This window comes from Xyrauchen texanus, chromosome 50, assembly GCF_025860055.1.
Source record: "Xyrauchen texanus isolate HMW12.3.18 chromosome 50, RBS_HiC_50CHRs, whole genome shotgun sequence".
Classification (NCBI taxonomy): Eukaryota; Metazoa; Chordata; class Actinopteri; order Cypriniformes; family Catostomidae; genus Xyrauchen; species Xyrauchen texanus.
In genome coordinates, this window is record NC_068325.1 from 16,097,976 (window position 1) to 16,115,955 (window position 17,980).

Sequence of the window (17,980 nt, forward strand, 5' to 3'; positions counted from 1 at the left end):
ACCATTTACACATACTGTGGACAAATGACCAAAAATTGGTTTTATTTTTTCAGAAACCATCCCAATTAAAAAATAAAAAGACTCCAAGTATTCATCAATAATATTGTATATGTTTACAATCTTATGATGAATACAAATAATTGTTTTATCCTTTTTTTGTAGTTGTCCTAAATTTGTAAGCATGTAATTCTGGTTCTGTTCACTCCATCTCCCTCCAAAAAGTCTTATTCTATTCAACTAGATGAAAGCAAGTTCTTGAAAAAATACATTTTCCTCTGTCACCTTCTGACACAATATGCTGATTTGAAATGTAGGTGGTGCTCTAGTGCATTTTAGCCCTCACAGATTTGATTGTCCATAGACATTCAGTCTAATTTTCAGTTCATGCACCACACCCATTGTTGACGTTGGACTGCATATTTTGTTCTGGACATCTAAGATATAACATTGGATTATTCACACAAGCAAGCTCACAGACAAGTAATAAATGGCTATTTAAAAAAAAAAAACTGCCTAGGTAAAAGCAGATATAATGTTTTTAGCTATTTGGGGCTTACAGCTGCAGTGATCGGCACATAAAAGAGAAGTTTGTATATGATGTCTTACAGATATCATATTTCACCACTATATTATTTTGAAAATCTTTCAAACTGTGGTATTAGGTCAACAAAATAAACTGTACAGTCACATTCATGAGAATGAGAACTTTCATGTGACATATGATTTGTATATTTATTTGCTATTTGAAAGACTTTTCAATTCATATGAATATTTCTACCACATGATGGTGCTGATTTGCGCCGCAAATATTTTCAGGGCTTATTACGTTATTTTATGTAACATAAATGCAGAAGTGATGGGTTTGTCTAAAAAGTTCAGATTGTAAGCTTTCAAATTATACCACATATGCCTGACTTATATATTCGGAGACTTGAATATTTTAAGGGTAAACTTTGTTTGCTACATAGCGCCCCCTATTGGACCCACTGGCGGGTCAGCATAGTTGAAGAGGTTATTGTTGATACGGGAAAGGAGCTGAAATGGGAACAAAACTCTACATGTCAAAGAAATACAAAGAGAGGAGAGAGATCAAAAAAGACGTGGCTACTTTGAAAATTGTATATAATCTTATTGATCGTGTGCGTGCAAGAACTTACATTAATAAAATATTCATGGTGCTGTCAGAGTTACATGGTAAAGTGTCATTTTGATGCGATGTCATGGCAAACTTTCGAAACATTAAAAATGTTGCAATCTTGGAGAAGCGTTAAAAGCCAACAGTATGAAACTTTTACATATAGCTACAAATAATGTTTTAATATACTATGAGTTAATCAAAAGCTATTTGCATTCTTTAAAATGGTTATATGCACAACCCGACAATACCATATACTGTACACACTTTGTATACATACATTTCAGTATAAATATGTTAATGTAGAATTTGACTTTTTAAAAGTCCTAGCATTGCGCAAACAGGAAGATTGATAAACGGAAAGCTACATTAATTATTATAATTACACACATCAAAAACATGGGTGGCCTTCCCAACACCAACAAAATGTCCTGTACCAGACAAGCATAATAGAGCACAAAAGTAGGGTTTCAGAATTAAAAATCTGATTAATTTTCTTCACAGATAAACATTTTTTGCAATAATGTATAAAACTTTCAAGACAGACCAACCATGAGCACTGAGCCTCTTTGATATCCATAGATCCGTGTGATTTCAACATAATCTTTAATGAATTCTTTGAAGTACTACACTACCCATAATCCTGAAGTGGGATTAACCAATTAGATAAATCACTGTTACAATCCATGGAAATGGAAAGCAGCGGTAGCAAAACAATTGAATTAAAATAACAAAATTAATTGATTCAGTCTCCTTACACTCTTAAACAACTTATGCATATATTTGTTTTTAGATAATTTTGCACTAACTGCAATAAACTATATGGTATATGGTATGTTTTAAAGTCATTAATGTGCAATTCATACTTTAAAGGAATAGTCTGGGTTCATTACAAGTTAAGCTCAATCGACAGCATTCGTTACAATGTTGATTATCACAAAAAATATTTTGACTCGTCCCTCCTTTTCTTTAAAAAAGCAAAAATTTAGGTTACATTAAGACACTTACAGTGGAAGTGAATGGGCCAATTTTGGAGGGTTTAAGACAGATATGTGAAACTTATAATTTTATAAAATCATTTGCGTTAATTCTTCTGTTAAAACTTCTGCATTTTTTTGAGCTGTAAAGTTGTTAAAAGTTGTTTTGTGTTTTAGGGTTTGTTGACTACATCATCATCATGGCAACGAAGTTGTAAAAGCAATTTTATCACACTTAAATCATGTTAACATGCATATCGTTTATGTCTTATGGCTGTACTTTTGAAACAGTGAACATTTTAACGTTTACAGATTGGCCGCCATTCACTTCCATTATAGTGCCTCAATGTAACCTCGATCTTTGCTTTTTTTAAGAAAAGGGGCAACTCAAAAGAATTTTTTGTTGACCAATATTATGCCACAAAATGCTGTTGATTGACCTTAACTTGTACTGAACCCAGAATATTCCTTTAATATTACTGTCGCTGTAAATTAAATTACATCATTAGCGATGCTTCGTGTGATAAGCATTCATTCCCTCATAAAAGATGTTAAGAACACAATTCTGTACCTTTATCTTTTTTCAGATTCCAACTTTTTGCTTCAAATCAAATGTTGTAATAATGTGATTGATTTTAGATCTGGTTGGTTTGGTTCAACTTCAAGCTTGAGAACTCTTTATTTGAAGCTTTCTGAAATTCCTAAGGAAATAATGAATGGGGAAAATAATTGCAGAACCAAGACTGCTGAAAAAAATAGTTGAACATGAGAATATTTGAAATTGAGGGACTATAATATTCAAGTAAACCACCAACAAATGACAGTGGATGTCGAGTATTCTAAGTACTCTCAGACAAACTTGTGTCCTCTTTCGACTACAATACTTAGTAGCTATATACTGTAAAACCCTTTACAACAGGACAGAGCAAACAGTGTAAATATAACGAATAATGGTCGCATCCTTTGGGGCTAACTTAAGAACATACTGAGCATTTGAGGAGATCAGCTGAGATTAACCACAGCATGAGACGAATGTGCACACTTCTAAGGGGACTAGTGCAAATGCATGCTTGAGTATCTTCTATTCCTGTTAGTCCTGTTCTTTGCTCTGGACTGTGAGCATCAGATGGCTTCGGGTGACAGGAGAAGGAGTATTATGAATAAGAGAGGGAGGACCAGGATTGGTAAGATGGTCGGTTTGCAGGCGGCTCCTTTGACATTCACTTCTGGTTTGGCTCTGGGTTTGGTTGGGGTTATAGCGCGCCATGGTATTCTGATTTTCTTCTGAATGTCCACTGCAGGAAGGCGGGAGAGAGAAAGAGAAATGAAACAAAAAAGTGTGAGAATTACTTGCAATTTAATAAAATGCAAACTCTTCATTTGGGTGTAATAATTAGGGTTAAGGATTAAGAATTGGTTCATGTTCAAAATCAGTTACATTTCTTAAATAATACTGAAACCTGAGGATTTTCACAATGTTTGGTCAATTAAAGGCTCTTGAACATCTGCTCTTAAACGAGTTTGAATTCAGGGTGTGCTGAGTGACTCCAGCCAGGTCTCCTAAGCAACCAAATTAGCCCAGTTGCTTGGGAGAGTAGATTCACATGAGGTAACCTCCTCTTGGTCACTATAATATGGTTTGCTCTCAGTGAGGCGCGTGGTGAGATGTGTGTGGATGTCGCGGAGAACACACAGATGATATATGCACAGATTGAATGCACAGATTGATATATATATATATATATATATATATATATATATATATATATATATATATATATATATTACATATATAAATATATAGTTATGCATGTAAAACGGTGCCCTGACTGCATTTTGTTTTTAACATTATATGATAGGTAGCTCCACCCACACTGAAATCTCATGTGTCCTATATCCCACTCCACATAGCTCTGCATTAAACATTAAATAAGTTCTTATTGGCTGCAATTTTGTCATTTTGCACAGAATGTATGTTTTCAGTGTCGACAGAAAATTACTTTTTGCGTCGCTCCTAATTAGGACATGATTTTTGGACTTTCTTTGCATCAAATATCACAATAAAAAGCACAAAAATGTACTTCTGGCTCCAGTATGTGATGCAAGATATCATTACAGTTGTTGCAGTTGCTGTGTGCAAACACACAAGGAAAAAGGTAATTTAGAGATGCACAAAACAGTACTTTGAAAAGAGAGGAGCATATCCGACATGGTTACAGTGATAAATGTGCATCACGCATAAACACATGCGCTCAATAATGGTGGTTTTATCTCCCAGTTGAACATATGTGCATTGCACAGCAGATGAACCGGGCCATACATCAACACCAGGCTAAGAGCAGAGCGTCGGCGTGTGTTCACAAACAGAAACCAACAGACGGAATTCAGCACATAAATGTGTCACAATGTGTCCATGTGGACATGAATGAATGACTTAATGTGTCGACAAGTGTGAAAGCACATAAATCCATATGACTGAGTAATTACAAAGGAGGTCTCTTTAATATATAATTTCTTTCTCATAGAAAGCAATGAGATTAAATTGAGAGCTATGAAAGAGCCTAATTTTGCAACACATTCGATCCAGACACAACAAAGGATTGTGCTGAGACAAAACAACCGACACGCCTCTCTCCTATGAAACTCAACCTGCAATGAACAAAATACACCATGTAGACAATACACAAAGGCTTCATTTATCTGCAATAACTAGGAGGTGATCTGTTGAATGAAACGGTAAATGTATCCAATTCGTATCAGACTAGAGAGCGAATGCCCATTGGGCTGGTTGGTATTGACAGGAGAGATGTGTAGAAATTATGCTGAGATCATGTGTGTATGTGAAATGGCTTCTGTGGAAACTGTAGTCACATATGCTGTATAATATCACGCTAAATGTGAAACAATCGTGTAAAATGGAGAATTTTCGCTGATGCTGATTGTAAGACTGTTGGGGGGATTTTAATGTATTCGATGTCAGTGTGTGTTGGTGCAGACTTATTTTGCATTTTTCTTTTAGTTTACCTCTGCAAACAGTATTGGCAGGCTGCTATGGTGTTTTTCATAATGAAGATCTATTGTATAAAAATTGACTTAGCATGGGCTGTTTTAGGATAGTAAAATAATTCTACACACAATATTAGTATTGCAACAACTGCATTGTAATATGATTAAAAAAATAAGTATTTGTGTCTTGAATTTCTGTAAAAATATCTAAACAATCTTAAACATACTCAAAACTATTTTTTGTAAGATTTGCATATTTGAATTTCATAGCAAATTTCCATCAAACGTAACTGATTAATCTTTAACAAAATTCAGATAAAAATATATATTTTTTATTTTATTAATTTAAATTTGTTAAAGATTATACAATTCTATTTGATGGAAATTTTTATATGAAATTGAAATGCGTAAATCATATTTAATTTTAATTTTTTTTGAGTATGTCTAAGAATGTTTACATATTTTTAATGGAAATTCTTGTATTCAAATATAATTTTTTTGTGAGGTTTATGCATAAAACAAGAAACTGCTATGAGTAAAAATTCGAAAAATATACTTGTTTACTCTTTTAATTAAAAGGAACACTATGACAGATTCCTCGTTTTATGAACATCTTTTTTAAACTTTTTTTTAAAAACAAATGTTTTTAACCAGTTCTTACCTTACCTGAGTCACTACGGTAAGCCTACAGTAATTATTAACATTCAGAGCTGTCAGACATCTGTTAGACAGCAGATATGCTACTTACTTGCCCAGACTGCTCCATTTTTTTGGAAAACAAAACAATGTTACAAAGCACCTCGCAATTTTATTTTTCAACCACAGACGTCGATAGAGAACCCAGAAATCTATAGTGCAGCTTTAAAGGTGCTGAAAGCAATTTTTTCATGGAAATGTGTATAAAAAAAATGGTACTACTCCCTGAAATATATTAATAAAATAAGTATCCTGAGCACTAGACTCTGTAAACAGACAACAAAAATGTGTCCGTGGGCCACAGATTCTGTCTGTCAGTCTTTTTGCGTGTTCTCATATTTTTGTAGTTGCAGCGAATTATTGAGGCATAATGCCATATTTATACCATGTTGCTTATAACAATTGTCAGTTTAGGGTGCGTTTTTGCTACTGTTGTTTTTGACAACCATTTCTGCTCGTGATGGTCTTAATAAAGCACATTTTTTATCTTTGGAGTGCAGCGTTTTGGAGAAAGGGGGCGTGGCTAATCCAACTGGTCTGCTTGTTGAAATTTTAGATTGGCTAAAATGGCTAACAGCGATAGCTTATAACCAGTTAGGTTTTTTTTAAAACACAAACTGTGATTGGTTGCTTCACAATGTTTTTCAAATGGCCTCTTCCTGTCCAAGAAGTTTCAGGCAGATTTAGCGATATAGACAGACTACAGGGCCGTTCAGACCGAATGCTTTCTTGCGTTAAAAAATCTAGACGCAGCCCAACGAATATTACAGAACGCAGTCTCAAGATATGTTGTTAAAATGTAAAGTTCTTATTAATTTGAAATGGCATCTAAAAAATTCAGATCTCCTATGCGAGACACTGCACAATGGTCAAAGACGTCCATCTTGTGCATGCTTACATAGAAAAATAAAACATAAACAGTGCAGACGGATGCAAAATGCATTCGGTCAAACAAATCTCATTGCTTTCGAGTTTTACCAGATGGTCTATAACATTCTGGACAAATTGAAATCTCATGTTTAAAATTTTGATTAGAAAGTTGTTTTAAAAAGTATTTAAAACAGCTTATATGCTCATAGTTGATTAATACCGACATGCAACAACATACAACATGTACTGAAAGCCATAATTGCTTTGACATGTGGGCACTCATTCGTAAGACAAAGGCAAACAGCATAATTACACCTCCATAAAACCATGTTTACACTGTCTATCAAACATGCAGGTGAAGCATAACCACAAATGAATGCAAGAATGATTGCATTTCACACCTTCCCATGAATCTCTCGTTGTGAGATTCATGGGAAGGGACAAGCCACCACAGATCACATGGGAAACTCCAGAGATCTGAAACTAGATGGCGGAGACCGGTGGATTGGATGGTACATGCAACGCCTTACAGAACACAGCCAGCTGAGTGTATTATTCTGACAGTGAAGAGTGCATTTGGCTTTCTTTGGCCTAGTTTCAATATCTTAGATACAGCCTAATTCACAAACGACAACGAAGAATCTACTAGACCTCTATTTAAATGTACCCAACTTGATTTCCATTTGAGAAGCCAACCTTTTGGATTTATGACTTGAGTATTGCTTATGTTACTTACCACATTTTGCAACAATGGCATAAGTCATCTGAGTTGATTGTATATGAATAGTTCATCCAATGCAAAGTCTGTCATCATTATATTCAAAACCATAACATTCTTTATACTGTTGATACACCAGGTGAGATAGTCATTAATATTGATGCATGCAGTTTTTAGAAGACATTCTCATGATAGACATAACGTCATAACTCTAAGAGCAGATAGGGTGCTACTGTTAGTTTATCCACCCCCAACATTAGTGTAATGATGTGTGGTAGTTGACAGTCACTAATCCTATTCATGTTACCAAAGACAAAACACTGTATGTCCATTCATTCATTTTTTTTTTTATTTATTACCAGAGGTAAGAAAAGCAGGTGTTGAAATGCAAGCGTCTACCTGCAATGCCAACCTTACAAATGAGATACACACTGTGAGTTTATGCAGCAAGACTCAAGAAATTCAAATGGCATCTTCTTCCTTTATAATTGATGCGAAAGAATGACAAAAAAATGTGATGTTCAGATACCAATGAGTGTTCGGTACACCCCTGACTTGCTTCTTCAGTATTACATGTTAATACGTGAATAAATTTCACATTAGAGTTGCTTGTTTTTGTTGAAACCTGTAATCACTGATAATGTATTATGGAACCCTCTATGACTGCAGTACTATTTTGCTTCAAAACAGCAGACAAGTTATAAATGTGCTTTTATTATGGTGCAATAAAAGATATGTATCTATTATTATTATTACACTACCATTAGGCTATACCATAATTGTGCCATAGATTAGATTAGAATGCTATTTTCAAATACAAACATTTATAACATTTAAAAGGTTCACATGCACCAAAATAGTTTCATTTCAGTGAAATTAAAACAATAATTTGTCTCTTTAAAATGTAATTTAAATGCTTTAGTCTGACTGAAATTGTACCGGTCTGATTGTTGCAATGTCGGACTTGGACAGCTAGTTGAAGACTACGCAAAAACTCGTAGCTCAATTTTAACTGTGCATTTAAACTTACAGAGTGATGCTTACCTTTGACATCTAATAAATATGGACATACTAAAAAAGGGGAAAGCAGGTGCTGACAAAAATTAGAAGGCACATTCACAGTAGATGAGGTCACCTTAATCAGAGTTTACCAAGTTGTCAGAGCATGCCTGCACGAATGATGGATGCTGGGAAATAATCTCATAATTACGAAGCCAGACACACTTGAATGCAAATGCGGTAGCATGAGTGCAACCACTGGTATTTGCCATACAAACAACATCCAGTGCTTTTGAAAAAAAAATTATAATTTTCTCCTAAGCAATTTTGCAGAGACAGTTGTGTGTATTGTATTACAGGTAGGTGTTTTTAATTATTCAATTTTTGCAAGGCAAACAAAATTCACTTCACATGCACACACTCATATCCAGATACAAACACAGGCATTGTTTGACCTTCATCAGAAGCTTGAGGTTGGGGGATGTAAAGGTATCTTGCAATCCTTGTTGAATCGCTAATAAGTCCTTCATTACCCAACCCACAAATCCCCTGAGACGAGTACGCCAGCAGACCCACACATCACAACCAAACATACTCCCACATATACTGATCCAGAAACACTGATCCAGGCTACAGCAGAAAGCATACTCTCTTTTGTAATTTATCCTTACACATTAACAACATCAATTTATATCTTAAGCTGGAAATAGAGAAACAAGCCTTCTTTCACTCTCAACAACAGCGATTCAGTATCACGGGTATGGATGTTTCTTAATCAGAGAAAAGCTGGCTGAGATAATGGAGGACAGTACAGTTGCCAAGACAATCAGAGACCTTTATTTTGGCTTTGATACAACATAATAGAGTCTTTATGTCCACACTAATTGAGCTGGCTTAATTGTTAAGAGACTTACTGTACAGTTCAGTTAATACAAGGACAGTACCATTGGAGCAACTCAGGGTTAAGTATCTTACGCAATGGTGAAAATTCTTTATCACCCTTGGCATCATTGAAACTTAAACTTTTTGGCTAACAGCATAAGTTTTACAGGATTGTCGCTCTAAAACCCCTGACTATTCAGTCATTTATATGTTAACCTGTAACAGACAAAATATGTGGAAATGCACAAAAGTGAAAATAAAAATGAACTCCGATTCCACTGCAGTCGCAATACATGTTATGCACTTGTGATCAGATGTTGCAATTAGGCAATTACGTAATAACTGAAACAGGCATGTGAACATTTTACATGTCAAATTGGAATCAAATCAAATGGAGTCTGAATCCAAATCTAAAGCCACTTTTCCACCATTGGGATTATTACTATATTGGGATTATAAATTATGTACTATAGCCTACTAGTTAAACCATCATCATAAAATCATGAATATACAACAAACATTCACCATTTTCTATTACATTTTATTAAACTTACCCTAGTGAACCCAGCTACCTAAAAACAAATGAGTTACCTTAGCATTGGCAAATTGACAATCGTGAGTCACCACATACCAAAGCTATTCCACCAGGACAGTTGAGCAATGGAATCTGAATCCGGGTAGAAAACAGTTTGTGATCGTGCAGTGCCGAACCGTGCTCAAGTGGAAATGCTACCGGAACCATTCCTTACCGTTCTCAGAACTGTTCTGCCCGATAGTGAAAGAGTGGTTTAATTGACTCAGAATCTGAATCAAATCAAATTAAATCAAAGTGAGAGCTTGTGAATCTGAATAGAAATGAACCATGATATCAGTGCCCATGCCAAACCCTACTAGGCCAATCCATCCATCATATCCCAGCTGTCTTGAGCTGAAGGCAGGGAAACACCCTGGACAGGTGGCCAGACCATCACAGGGCTAGACTAATCAAACTGAACTGAATTTGATCAAATTGAGTTGAATCTGAATCCAAATTGAATCTTATCAGAATTCAAAAAGAGAGCTTGCGAATCTAGATGGAACTGAATCAGTAAATCATTGATTTTTATAGCGTCACTATTGATATAATCTGAATCCAATAAAATGGATTAAAAATCAAGAGCTTGTGAATCAGAGTAGAATTGAATCAGGAAAGCAGTGCTGATTTCTAAGCACTTCTAGGCTAATCAAATTTAAATGAATCAGATAAATTTGAGATGAATCTAAATACAAATCAAATATAATAAAATAGAAAAAAAATCAAGAGCTTGTGCATCGGAATGAAACCGAATCACGAAATCAGTGCCGATACCAAGCTTTACTAGGCTACACCACCTGAGTTGGCAAGACTTTTATGGCCCATCTTTTCCATGCATTGACAAGCAGGTAGTCCAAACTGTAAACTCACACACTGCAGATGTGGGCACACAAACAGAAACACACATGCACAGACACATACACATTTCATTTGGCTGGAGGATACAGACTCAGCAAGTGCTTATCAGACTCTGGTTCCATAAACAACTATATAGAGTTACATTTGAAATACCACATCCCTCTCGTGCTCTGCAGAGTCAGAGTTTCAATGACAGACAAGAAAGGACAATACAGGGACAAAAAGAAAAGAATGAATAAAAGAGAAAAAATAGCTAAACTTAAAACCATAAGATAAACAAAAAAGTAACTGTCAAGAAACTAGGCCTCGATTTTAAGCTCGACAGTTTCCATTTTCACTGAACTGTATTAGCATTATTGACACATACAGTGAACGTACCCGTCTCAGATCTGATTCTCTGGGGTTATGCAAGAAAAGATCAATGTGCAATTTTATGAGGCTCTCAGAGGAGAAGCATGCAAAAAAAAAAAAATAGAAAAAGAAATCAAAATTCATGTCCCACATTGGAATATCGAGCCACACCCTAAAAGACACCATGTCTTGGATCTCCATTGATCCGAGACTACCAAAGCACCAATAAGAATGGCCTGATGGAAAATTTAGCTTGTGTGTATATTAAACATTATTGTTGCAAATTCTGCTGATTTAAATGTCACAAAGGTAAAATTATCTAGATGGTTAACAAAATTGTCTTTGTTCGTATTGTGGTGGTGTAGTGGGCTAAAGCACATAACTGTTAATCAGAAAGTTGATGGTTCGATCCCCACAGCCACCACCATTGTGTCCTTGAGCAAGGCACTTAACTCCAGGTTCCCCCGGGGGGATTGTCCCTGTAATAAGTGCACTGTAAGTCGCTTTGGATAAAAGCTTCTGCCAAATGCATAAATGTAAATGTATTGTATAAAAGTATGGAATTAATTAAAAGTATGCATAAGAATTCATAGCTTCCACTGAATATTTGAATAATGAATAAATGCTGTAAAAATATATTGTTTATTCTTAGTTCATGATACCTAATGCATTAATTAATGATAATAAATGGAGTGTTACTGAAAAAAAATTATAAACATATTTTTCTGTCTCAAAATGTGCTAGAATATCAATTGTTTTCTAATAAAGAAAAATGAACATTGAAAGAAATGTTTTCTCTATATACTTTATATTTACAATAATATATATTTTTTATTTTTAAAGTTAGAATCCTTATTGTTGTAAAGAAATGACCGGTCAGCCACAGTGTCAATTTGTGTGTGCTGCAGTCACGGCTAATAACAACGAGGTAGACTTGACGAAAACAAACAATGCAAATTACACGTCTTATCTCAGTGCTTATCTCAGCATCATTGATGAGAGACACAGAGCATGAAGAGCTAGATGAGAGAGAGAGAGAGGTGGCTATCATAATGCTCTGGTCTCCGTTTATGAACCGCTTCCTGCTAAATGAATAATTGATTAATTATCACCAGCACTGTGGGCTGCGGGGGGAACTGTACCTCTGTGACCCTGGATAAAACTGGCTGTCATTCAGCTATTCATTTTTTCATAAAGTCAAAGAGATTTGGAGGGTTTAAAATGAAAATAGCAGGAATTAATTTTGGATGACTGTTGGGTATTGGGAAAAGAATAATAGATTAAAAATTGCTATTGAAAAAGTGAGTCGATTTGTCAAGGGTAAAAGAAGAACTGTAACTTTTTCAATTTTACTGCACCATGACAGCTCTTGTTGAAAAATGATGGGTAATGGTGTCAGGAGAAAGACACTTTTCAGACAGCTTCTTCGTTTTTGCTTGAAATTGAAAGGAGATTAAAGATTAAGGGCTTCGCACCTTTTTTTTCATTTGTTTGGTGGCGACTCAGTGCCATTTTCAAAAACTGTAGAGAATGGTAAAGCAAGAGATAGCAATTGTTCTTTACTGATGTTGTCAATACTAAAATATTATTCAAACACCTAAATTGAGCAGAGTTAAACCAAATTACAATAACAAACGCAGCTGCAAACACATAGCCTTTTAAACCTTTAAAGCTAGACCTACCGTGAGCTCTGAGGTTGTTGATCGATGGTACTGTATATGCTGTTGTATATGTATGTATATGTCGAAGCCATCAGTCCGCATTTTTTAAAAACCATGTATAAAAGCACAATTCCTGGTGAACTACACTGCCCATGAATCCTGAAGAGAAAAATCCACCAATCAGAGAACTGCAAATGACTCAACAAAGCCGGTCTTTTTACACTCTCAAACCTTATATTTGTATATATCGGAATATTTTGCAATAAACCTAAAATATATAATTTATATTCTTATAATCAACAACTTAGTCAATATTTTCATATATTCCACCACTTTCAATTGGTTTGCACCATTCACAATGCTTCTGGGGACTGTGTTTCCTTCCCTTATTAAAGACGGTAAGTACACAGTCTTGTACTTTTGTCTTTTTGCCTTATTTTCAAACACAAAGTTTGTAATGTTGTGATTCACCACTAAGCTGTTTGGTTTGCTTCATGGCTTAGAACTCTTTTATTAAGGATTTGATGAAATTCCTATGAAAAAAATGTATGGTAAAAACAGCAAAAAAATTGTGTCGGCACTGTTGCGCTCTATTAGGCACGATGCTAAAAAGAGACCCTGTTAGTTGTTTTATTGTAAAAGCAAAATAGAAGTCGCGAATTGTACATGTACAACTATGTCATGGAGAACAGTCTTGAAAATAATGGCTACATATTGCATGCCAAATATTTGCAAAGAGTTGCCTGTATCTGAGACCAATGGACAAAGATGCATGACCTCATACAAGCAGCACAAAGCCTGGACTCCTGAGAAACAGAAAACAAACTTCTGGGGTTTTCTTGAAATATGGCTCAATATCCCGCTACTCCAAATTCTATTAATCCATTTGGAGGTGAATCCATTGTATTGTTCAACTCCTGTGTACATCCAGCTTGCAAGTCAGTGTGGACAAAGATGTTGTTCCTATCCTTTCCTTTCCTTTCCTTTCCTTCCTTCCTTCATTACCTCCCTCCTTCCTTTCCCTTCCTTTCATTCTTCCTTCCTTACTTTGCCTTCCTTCCTTCCTCTTCCTTCCCTCCGTTCTTTCTTCCTACCTTCATTCCCTCCCTCCTTCCTTTCTTTCATTCTTCCTTCCTTACTTTTCCTTCCTTCACTCATGTCTTCCCTTCCTTCCTTCCGTCTTTCCTTCCTTTCTTCCTACCTTCATTCCCTCCCTCCTTCCTTTCCCTTCCTTCCTTCCCCTTCCTTCCTTCCCTCCTTCCTTTCTTTCCCTTCCTTTCTTCCTTCCTTACTTACTTTCCCTTCCTTCACTCATGTCTTCCTTTCCTTCCTTCCTTCCTTCCTTCCTTCCTTACTTACTTTCCCTTCCTTCACTCATGTCTTCCTTTCCCTCCCTTCCTTCCTTCCTTCCTACCTTCTTTCCCTGCCTCCTTCCTTCCTTTTTTCATCTTCCTTCTCTACGTTCCTTCCTTCCTTCCCTACCTCCCTCTTTCATTTCTCCTTCCTTCCTTTCCCTCCTTCCTTTCATTCTTAATTACTTCCTTATTTTCCCTTCCTTCACTCATTTCTTCCTTTCCCTTTCTTCCTTTCCTTCCTTCCTTCCTTCCTTCCATCCCCCCTTCCTCCTCCTTCCTTTCTTTTCCTTCCTTCCTTTCTCTTCCTTCCTTCCTTCCTTGCTTCCTTCCTTTCTTTCTGATTTAAATAAGACGCTGGATATTTAGATACAAAAGAACTACAAAAGATCATTCCAATGAACAATATCAGTCCAAAATGCCATTTCGACCCTGTACATATTGGGAAGAGACTGACCTCCTAAAACAATCTAAAGAAATGGTTTCTAAGTAACATGGAAACAATGTCCCCTCCTGGGAGTTCTATGTCAATTATATGCAGAGAGACAGTTTGCTTTCAGCCACTTACACAGAGGGCGAATAGGAGCAAACTCACCTGTTTCGCCTTCGCGGTGTCCCGATCCTTGACAGCCATCTTCATCGTCGCACTCGCCGCTACCTTCTGCTGTGTCGCCGCTGCCCATCTCAGCTTCTTCATGGCCATCTGTTGCCAAACCTGTCTCACCCCACAGCTCCTGTAATGCAACATAAATCTCAGCATCTGTCTGCTGAGGCAGAAAATGCTTTGACATCAGAAACACATTTTTATTTTTGATAACACGCTTCAGATTTCCATCTTCATAATTCTTTCTAAATGACCAAACAAATTAGTCTTTATTCACAATCTGATTGAGACTGCAGTTAATGCACCGTATTTGGGGGGAAATTTTTATTGAAATCAGTCCCTCTAAAGCAAGTGAGTGAGTAGAGATCACCCATTAAGTCCAAATAGTCCCACGTGTTCCAACAAAGGCTTCCAGGCATGACGTCAGGGCTCATGAGCGCAGTATTCCAGGACACTAAACATGTACTCGCTCAAGTGCAAATTACATTTTCCCAGCAAGAGAATATTAAACATGTGCAATTGTGGGGCATTTCAGAATGCTGAAACAGCTCAGGGATTGTACAAGTGCATAATTCAAAACATCTTAACTGGGTTATTTTTCTGGCTTCACAGTGTTTCTATTTTCAGATTCAGTATAGCTATCTGATTAGCACAGAAAAATCAACAAAGCTGTCTACATGGCTGCCATGTGATTAAGGCCGGAAACTACCCAGTGCGCTGTTACAAAAATGAAAAAACAAGCAAAAATACAATATTTACTGTTGTTTTTCGCAGACTCGCAGTCAGTTAAAAAAAGCTTGATGCTTGTAAAGGAATTTGTCTGTCCCCTCTACAAAGTAAAAATGCTGCACTACGCCACACAATCACAGCCAATTAGAGCATATTAGATGTGTAATATACAGTACAGCTACTGTGTGTGGACAGAATTATGGACCAGTGAGATTTCACAATGTGTAGGACTACAGAGCATGATGCAACATAATAGAAACCAAACAACTGACGTTTTTCATGATAGCAGCTGGTTAGATCAACAAAAAAAAAATTCTAACTTAAGGTGGCCCTGATCTATCAATGATTTACTTAATTTACATCTGGCTTTGCTATTTGACGAAAAAGCAATGTGGAAGTAAACTATAGCAAGTGTAACACATGAAGAGTATGATATGACTTTTGTCATAACTGAAATTATGTAAGTTGTGCATCAATTAAGACTCAAAAAGTGAATGAGAAAATACATACTGTATGTATAGCTAATGTGTTATACTGTATTTAGCTCAATATGTTTTTGACAGCCAGTTGCGTATCATGACATTTCAGCGTGGAAGTACTTATGTGTTGCATCATCCCTTTGATATATGAAAAATAAAACATCAAAATATATCAGAATATATTCTATTCTTTATTTTCTTATTGTCTTGAAAATGTTTTGAAAATTGGACACTATCTAGGCATTTTGTAGATCCATTTATATACAGTAGATACAGTACTTGCCAGGTATATAGTACATGCCAGGTCACTAAAGACCCGAGTATGTAATAATGTTTGGCGAAAAACCAATGCATTTAAGGGTTAATTTGCATATATCATTATCAATATTTGCTGTAAATGCCCCCAAATAAATATTCAATATATAATAATAAAAAATATAAAATAATAATACAAATAATTACAAATGAAATATATATACTGTATACAGGGCCCGTCAATTTACACCTATGTTAGACGTCTTGGGTGTGTTGCGTCATAAACATAAATGTTTAGGTCACTGTCTCAAGTTAAATATAGTTTAATACTCAATTTTAAACATATCTTGAGATTCCTTAGATCGCATTTGCGCTCCTTCAGGTGTTTTGAACGCAAGAACGTAACGCATGTTTGTGTTGTTCTGCCTACTTCACTGTATAAACTGTGTGTTGCTCATACAGCTGAAATTTCACTTACTGCCCTCTGGAGTAAACAGGTGGTACTACAAGCTTGCATTTCTCAGGAATCTTCCTTATTATGGTTAACTGCGTTGATTTTTTTAACGCGTAATTGTTTGTAAAATGAATCGCACTGAATTAACGCGTTAAATCGACAGCCCTAATATATATATAGATAATAAATATATATAATAAATATAATAGGCCTAATTCAGATAATTAAAAGGCAGATAAATGAAGATCCATTTATATACAGTATTGATTAGACAAAACAAAAATTGTCTTTAAAAGTCATTATATGGTTTGGTTTATTCCTATATCATTGAACATAAACCTATCACTGAACTACACTCCATAGCAATCCATTTTGCTCTTGAGTTTGTTAATTAGATAGTCTTAGATAGATTTAAGAGCTGTTCTCAGGACAACACATTTTGATGTTTAATATACAATTATGTAGACTGAATTTTAGACCAATGAGATTTCACAATGGGCTGGACTTCGAAGCATGATGCAGCAAAAATAGATACCAAGCAACCAACATTTGTCACAATCAATTTTTCATGTCAGAGCTTGTAAGTACACAGTAATAAATGAAGACCAGATTTCTTTTGTTGCGCTGCACTACATTCAAGCACAGATTTAATTCCACATTGACAGTTAAATTATGCTACACATCAGGCAATAGCCATGGCAACACAGCTGGAACCCCTCTTCTCTATTAAGATAAAATAACAGGGACATACTTATTATATTTTTTCCCCCTGCCTGCTTCATTATTCAGTTTAGCTACACATTACATTTTAATTGGTCTGTTTGTGATAAGAGAAGAAACAATTAGAGGACCTCTCATCCTCCTTGATGAGTCACAGTGCTCATAAACACAATGAGTCAATATTGTCAGTATTAAAGTCAGACACTCACTGAGCACCTGTACATCTACTTACTCATGCGATTATCTAATCAGCCACTCGTGTGGCAGCAGTGCAATGCATAAAATCATGTAGGTATGGGTCAGGAGCTTCAGTTAATGTTCACATCAACCATCAGAATGGGGACAAAATGTGATCTCAATGATTTGGAGCATGGCAGGATTGTTGGTGCCAGACGGGCTGGTTTGAGTATTTCTGCAACTGCTGATCTCGTGGGATTTGATGCACAACAGTCTCTAGAGTTTACTCTAAAGAATGGTGCCAAAAAAATAAAAAACGTCCAGTGAGCGGCAGTTCTGCGGACGGAAACGCCTCGTTGATGAGAGAGGTCAACAGAGAATGGCCAGACTGGTTTAAGCTGACAGAAAGTCTATGGTTACTCGGATAACCACTCTGTACAATTGTAGCGAGCAGACTATCAGCTCAGAATGCACAACACATCG

General features: G+C 35.9%; 1 protein-coding gene across 1 annotated transcript in view; it reads right to left on the minus strand.

Moving 5' to 3' along the window:
- Positions 1–1,131: 1,131 nt before the first annotated feature.
- LOC127641404 (glypican-5-like) overlaps positions 1,132–17,980 on the minus strand; it is a 52,469-nt gene continuing 35,620 nt past the window's right edge. The window contains exons 8-9 of the mRNA XM_052124406.1: positions 14,675–14,813; positions 1,132–3,407 (exon numbers count right to left, since the gene is read on the minus strand). Of these exons, the coding sequence (XP_051980366.1) occupies positions 3,235–3,407; positions 14,675–14,813 (312 nt within the window). The 3' untranslated portion in view covers positions 1,132–3,234. The remainder of the gene's footprint in view (positions 3,408–14,674; positions 14,814–17,980) is intronic.